This window comes from Lottia gigantea (genome assembly GCF_000327385.1).
Source record: "Lottia gigantea unplaced genomic scaffold LOTGIsca_167, whole genome shotgun sequence".
NCBI classification, from domain to species: Eukaryota; Metazoa; Mollusca; class Gastropoda; family Lottiidae; genus Lottia; species Lottia gigantea.
The window spans coordinates 81,060-88,801 of record NW_008708079.1 but is presented as its reverse complement, the minus strand read 5'-3'; the positions used below and the strand labels follow the sequence as shown (position 1 = coordinate 88,801).

Below are 7,742 nucleotides of genomic sequence, written 5' to 3'. Positions count from 1 at the left end.
AATGCTGTAGCCTATCCATTGCATTTCAACCAAATTGAAAATGTCAAAAGGTGTACAATTCTTACAGGTGTATGAGAACTCAGCTCTACTTTCAACCAATTTCATGTGTTCCTTTGCTGTCATGTTCAAATCACACTTGACAGAGTCCAACTCTTACAAACAACACAATAAACAGCCTGCTGATTCTTCCTTACAGTTTTTGAACTTTAAATTTTTTCTTTCTCCAACAAATTTTCTTCAAAAATCATAATATCTTCTGGAGTTTCATCAGATACACCCTGGATTTCATCTGTTAAATCAATACAATAATGTACACTTGAAGTAAATTGTAGTTGTACTGGGCGTTTAAACATTGATGCTTTATCATGAGCTAAGTCAAGAACAGTATTGGCTCGTTTCAGTGATTCTTTACTAAGCAATAAAGGAATGTCTGCCTCAACTACTTCAGTGTCTATATTACAATAAACTCCAGCAATTTTCACAGGAATATTTACATATTTCATAGACTGTTTACTAACACCATCACCAAAATTAAACTCTTTATTACTATTCTTCTTCTTGACTTTTCCTTTGTCTTTTGTTGGTAAAGAATCAATATAATTATCTACCCATTTCATACCACATACTGTCTTGGAACAAGCTGTATCCAAAACAGCACACCCAAAACACTCAGTCATAAAAACTTCATTCTTTGAAAGTTCGCCTGATTTTGTAAACAAAGTCATATTACTTATTGGAAACTCTGTGTGGACAATCCTTAGCCCAGTGAAAAGTTGAATTACAAATGGCACATGTAGTTCTTCATAGGATTTGTTCCCTTTGATGCACCAGACACAGCCATACCCTCTGTTCCAGATCTACGATCAGTTTCTTTGAAATGTGAAGTAGATGTCTTTGATCGTTGATAAGGCTACTTTTTGTATTTCTGTCCGGTATATAAAGCCGATTCTTCTTTAACTGATATTCCTGTACTTTTATCTTCAATTGGTTGGCTTGCGGAATCTGTAAATATTCTCTTCAGGGCTGACTTCATAGACTTTAAAGTCCCATCAACAGTGGCAGTCAGGGCCAATTTTCTCTCAGTATTTGACAGATTGATATTGTCATGTCATACTTTTTAGCTTTTTGATATTTCTGCTCAAACTCATTGACATATTCACTCATAGAGATTTCACCTGTCTTTTTAAAGTTATCAAAGTTGGAATAAGCCTCATAGGCAGCATCTTTTTCGTCTTTTTGGAATAATTCATCCAATTTGTCTATTAGAGTTTTCATTCCATCATCTTTATTCAGATCTGCAGCAGCTATTTCTATTGCCTTTTCCCTGGCTTTACCATATATTGTTAAAGTCACTGCCAGTGCTTGTTTCTTGACATCTATATCAGTCATTAGTCTCCACACTTCAAGCTCATTTTTCCAGGTTTCATAAGAAATATCTTCCCCAAACTTGGGAGGATTCTTGTAACTAGTTGCTATTGCTCTGCTACCATTTAATAAGTCATTATAGGACCCTGTCCAATATATTAACATAGACACGTTGTCTTAAACTAAGATTTATTCATCACACATGTAAAACTACAGGAAGTATATATACAGGAAGTCTAGCAAGTAACAATTTTGTAGAAGGGAAGTAACTCCTTATTAAGGTAAGTTCAGACCACAATGTTATCACTATAGAGGCTACAGTTTTTATCCGATTTTGATGAAACTTGGTATGCATGTATGTGATCCCAGTCAAGTTTAAAATCGACAACAATTGGAGTTATAGTTATTGTTCGTGTTTGAATTAGTTAAGTTGATGAACTGTTTCAGGTTTTTGCCTTGACTTTATAGATAATTTTAAGATAATTTTGAAATTCATTATTAAGCCACTTAATATTTTGTTATCATTTCTGACAGCTGGTAGTAGGCATATGTTACCTTGCCTGACAAGCAATATTTGTAATATGCGGTGATTTCAACCTCATTAAATATACAATTGATAGCAAAAATAATATCATGATAAATCAACCACTTACTGCACTGAGTCAGCTGCATCTGATACAAACCAATTGTGTAGTAGAGGACAGCTATATATTTTAATACCCCAGAACCAAATAATAATCCTTCTGGCACCTGGATAGACCGTATCTACCTCTCTTGTCACTACTCCAACAAAATTCAAGACATTAACTCAACTCATCATTCTCCTACCACAAAGCGGTTAAACTCACCCTTAACCTTGGGTCTGCACGATGGGGGAGAGGGAAATGATAACTGAATAATTCCATTCTTGAGGACATTGAGTACCGTAATCTCATCCAGACGTTTTGGTCCGATTGGAAGGGTAACAAACCCAACTATGAAGACCAAACCACTTGGTGGGAAGAAAGTAAAGCTAAAATGAAAACTACTACGATCAGCTATTCTAAAACCAGAATTAGAACCATCAAAACAAAATGAAATCACCTCATTGAAAATCTCGGAATGTTTCGAAAGGCAGAATTGGATAAATCAACAAGAAAGGAGATACGGAAACTAGAAGATAAAACTGGGACGATTGTATCTTTCCAGGACTACATTCTTACTGGCATCCTGGTGTCATCAGGGAACCTGTCAAATTACTGCCAGAAAGGGGTCATACTCACTCGCTTCCAGACCATTATGCTTCTGTTCCTGCAGTTTCGTTGAAGTATAGTTGTATTCAGGTACCAGAAACTAATAATAATGAACCTGTTAAGCTTGAGCTGACAGATGCAAAACGTAAAGAAAATGACTGGATGGAACAACATATCAGCGATGGTCTGCTTTTCACGCCAATCGACAACAGCCATCGTAGAAGCAATATGTGGGCTGCTCCCTCTCTTCGACGAAAAATCATACACACCAGCAATGATTAAACATGGCATGGATGTACATCGCCGGGCAACAGAGTATCTGAACCCCGGACAAATCCCAGTGATTACGTTTGACCAGCCTCTGTTCATGCTAGCCAAGTACGTACAATGGAGATGGCCCGATGTCTATGGCGAGAAAGTCTATGTAGTTATGATGGGCAGACTCCAAATTGAGAAGGTGCTGTGGAACACTGTTGGCGATTTATTAAATGGGTCAAGTTGGACGACGGCTCTCATTGAATCTGAAGTTGCTTCATCTGGAACTGCTGATTCAGTCCTTAAAGTATACCATTGTATTGTTCTGTATTTGAGGCACTCGTACCATTGTTCTTTGCATTAGACCATGGCTGCCTGTACACGTTAGAGACATGAAGTCGCTGCCAACAAAGATCAAGGTTGAGTTTGAAACTAGGAATCACTGGACAATCGCAAAATCGTCACACAGATACTCTGCGATCCCAATCGACCAAGCGCATGAACAGGAAAATAAAGAAGTGAAATCAACCGGTGGTGCAGTAGGACTAACTGAAAACCCCGTTGCTGGATCGGAGTCACTCCATACATGATACGATCTCAAAGAAAGGTGCAGTAGGACTAACTGAAAACCCCGTTGCTGGATCGGAGTCACTCCATACATGATACGATCTCAAAGAATTCACTACCCTTGTTCTCAACAAAGTATTTATATCCCATCTAGAACGTCACCTTTGTGACTCAAAGTGAGTGGATGTTGTGTGGGACGAATACTAGCCTGAAGAAGGAGGGAACCAGGGAGAAAAGAGGCAAAGGTGTGTGGAGAAAAGTATCAAGTGACACCAAGCTGCCAGGCAACTTGAATGACTTCCTCCATGATCCAATCAACAAGAAGGAACTCTTTGAATTTCTGTCATCACAAGTAGCGGATTTCAGCATCCCTCCTGAGTGTATACCACAGCTGGAGAGCATGTTTCATGTGTTGGCACGCTGAACGAAATGTCCAGCTGCAATCAGGAAGAAGCAGACACTAGAATTGTAGTTCACGTAAAGCATGGAGCAAATTCCATCCAGGTGCGAACTGTAGACACGGACATCGTTGTTATTCTTATTGGGATGTTTTATGACCTCTCTCAGATAAATACTGATCTTGATCTCTGGGTAGTATTTGGAACTGGAAAGAATTACACACATCACAGCATCAACGCCATTTGTGCACATCTGGATGAATGTAAATCACGTTCCCTGCCTGTTTTCCACTCCTTGTCCGGATGTGATACTACATCGGCATTTCAAGGTTATGAGAAGAAATCTTTCTGGCAGGCATGGAATGCTTATGAAGAAGTAACTGATGCATTTGTTCATCTTTCCACACATCTATTTGAGCATATTAATTTGGATTCTGAGTGAAGTCGGTTCCACGGACAAATTCAATAGATAGGTCGAAAAGAAACTCCATGCAAAATTTGGTACTTTTGTCCGGGCAGTAACGTTAATCCCGAATAGGAGGGCAGTATACCAGGCTAGCATCTGGACAACATGCATGTTATTGCGACAAATGTATCCATGTCCGACCGACCTTGCAAGGGTGAAAGTTGAAAACTCATGGGAACCTGTCTGGTCTACCATTCCAGGGTGTCCAAAGCATGTAGAGAATTTATAAAATGTGGCTGCAAAAAGGCATGTATACAGTCTGCAAATGCAGTAAGGCAAATCTGTCTTGCACATCGCTTTGTTGGTGCAAATGTTCCTATAGATAAGATTCATCTACATTGTATTGTCATATTATATATAGAATTTCTCAATACTATAACATTAAGTAATTGTAAACATGTGTATTTTCTTTTTTGGAATTGGTGACCATGTGAAAATGTCATGACCAGTATCTGTTTCAGTGACCCTGAAAAAAACAAAATTGACACCTCATTCGTTCATTTCCGATTTTCACAGTCGGATATATGATATTTCCATCTTTTCTGGCGGTCATCTTTGATTTTGGCGGCCATCTTGTAAAATCTGAACCGGTAAAGTGGGTTCCACTTTCTAGGTCTAAAGAAACTCCATGCAAAATTTGGTACTTTTGTCCGGCCAGTAACATTAATCCTGAAAAATCGTGCTAAGCCACCTCACTAAGGACCTTTACACTGAGGACCCGATCTCTGATTGGGTAATTGGGGATTACCTCAACCAATCCAATCTCCAGCCTATACCATCAGCAGAGATTGATTCACTAAAGAAAATTCTCATTATAAATCTGAAATTCATAAAGCTCTTTCAGAGTTCCAAAACAACAAATCCCCTGTGATTGATGGAATTCCGAATTTGGGACATCCTTCAAGATGATCTTTTCCATCAACAATGTTTATTTTTCCAACAATCTGACCCCTACCATGAAAACATCTATTCTAACTATGAATTATAAAAATAAAGGCTCAAAAACACAACTAAAAATAGATTGCCAGGCAAGGTAATATACGCCCACTGGCAGCTCTGATTTTGAATAAAAAATAACAATCACTAGTATGAAATATTCAACCTTCAGTCATACACTTCTTTTTAAGTCTTTAGGGCGATACTGAATAATATTGAGTATGAGTTATTGCCCTTGTTCTTGAAAACGTGTTCAATTTTTTTAGCTTGTGAAAACTCTAAAAGGCAAATATTCAATCTTCAGCACATGGCTGAATAATAAAACCAAGTTTTGTCAAAATCCAGAAAGAATCATGCCTTTTAGTGTTTAAGAGCTAAATTTTAAAGCCTTTTCAAGAACAAGGGCAATAACTCATACTAAAAATTCTTCTGATTTTCAATAGGGTTCATCCTTGGGTGTTTACGAACACTCATGCCAAGTTTTGTTAAAATCCATCAAGAATTGTCCTTTCTAGAGTGTTTTTGAATGCGTTTTCAAGAACAAGGGCAATAACTTATACTTATTGTATGCTCAAAAGGGGGAAGGATAAGAATATCCTGAACAATCTGCTCTCTAGTGATAGTATCCTGAAATATGTCAATCAGAAAGAACTGAGGGCTACCTTCAGAAAGAAGGTCTACGACCAGGAAAGAGCCTTTGATAGGCTCCATAGGGGCAACCTGATGACGTTACAAGAACATCTACAGTTCCAAGCTCCCATCTTAAACTGGGTTAAAATACTGTAAAATTCTGATCTGACAGTGTTCTACAATACACCCACTTGCCCACAATATCGCCATGGATATTGTGGGCATAAACATTCCTAATTACCCCCACCAAGTGAAAACCATCCAACATGCAAACAATCTTACAGCAATCTTAACTAATGAAAATTCCTTCAATCCTTTGGCTCAACAACTCCAAAATTTCCAACAAGCATCTGGCAGCAAAATTTATGATACAAAAACTTAAATTCTAACATGTATGCCCACGTACCAGCTAAACTATTACTCTACATCAAACCTCATATCAAATAATTTGGAATAATGTTTGGCCCCGATACCCACAATCTCAACTGGAACCTGGTAATCTACTGTTTTTTAAAAAAAGAACTTATCAAATGGAAAGACCGATCCTTGACATTGAGAGAAACAAACCATATCATCAACACCTTTATTCTGTCTCAGGTCTGGTACTTGGGCAACATATATGTGAAATAAACTACAAGCTCCAGGCTATGGACTTACAACAAGTAGTTTGGGCCATGGGCGAGAGCAGGCACCCCTGGATATCCCGTCTATTTTATTGGCTAGGGACCACCCTGAGGGCCCTAAACACCAACAGAAACTATCCTGTAAGCACATTTACAGTTCCAACACACTATCGTGAATTTCATTCTAACTTTTAAAAACTGGATCTAAATTGGGAGAAAATTTAAAGCGTAAAGGACTCATACGCAAAAGTTTTGGTTACGAAGCGGATCAAAATCCGGGTCTTCCGGCAATATCCTCATATCAACTTTGGCAGAATATTTTCAGATTTAACCTCTGGAAAATTAACCAACTGTCTGAAAGATTTCATGTTCGTGATTCTTCATGATTCCCTCACAACTAAATGCTTTCTTCAATTGTGAAGTACTCAAAATTTCACTACTGTGTGTGCCTTTTTGCAAACAGGAGTCGGAATCCATTCTCCAAATTGCAAATTTTTAAAACCACCGAGGGATAGTTTCTGTTACTTTACTTAAGATAGCTTGCCAGGCAAGGTAATATACCCCCACTGGCAGCTTTGATTTTGAACATAAATATTTAGCAGTACAGTAACAACAATCACCAGTATGAAATATTCAACCTTCAGTCATACACTTCTTTTGAACTCTTTAGGGCGATACCGAATAATATTGAGAATGAGTTATTTCCCTTGTTCTTGAAAACATGTTCAATCTTTAGCTTGTGAAAACTCTAGAAGGCAAATATTCAATCTTCAGCACGGGACTGAATAATAAAACCAAGTTTAGTCAAACTCCAGAAAGAATCATGCCTTTTAGTGTTTAAGAGCTAAATTTGAAAGCGGTTTCAAGAACAAGGGCAATAACCCATACTAAATATTTTTCAATTCTTCTGATTTTCAATAGGGTTCATCCTTGGGTGATTACGAACATTCACACCGAGTTTCATCAAAGTGACTACGTGCTAAAATTTGAACAGGTTTTTAATAGCAAGGGCAATAACTCATACTTAATATTTTTCGATTCTTCTGATTTTCAATAGGGTTCATCCTTGGGTGATAACAAACACTCATGCCAAGTTTCATCAAAATCCATCAAGAATTGTGCCTTCTAGAGTGTTTACGAGCTACAAATTGAACGCGTTTTCAAGAACAAGGGCAATAACTCATACTAAATATTTTTCAATTTTTGATAGGGTTTATCCTTCGTTGATAACAAACACTTATGTCAAGTTTCATCAAAATCCACCAAGAAT

At 37.8% G+C, this 7,742-nt stretch overlaps 1 protein-coding gene across 1 annotated transcript; it reads right to left on the bottom strand.

Moving 5' to 3' along the window:
- Positions 1-206: 206 nt before the first annotated feature.
- LOTGIDRAFT_173644 (hypothetical protein) lies at positions 207-1,389 on the bottom strand (the record flags this gene model as incomplete). The annotated part of the gene is made up of 2 exons (XM_009051418.1): positions 207-703; positions 1,176-1,389. 2 exons carry the CDS (start codon positions 1,387-1,389, stop codon positions 207-209), a joined length of 711 nt encoding a protein of 236 aa, XP_009049666.1.
- Between the last annotated feature and the right edge of the window lie 6,353 nt (positions 1,390-7,742).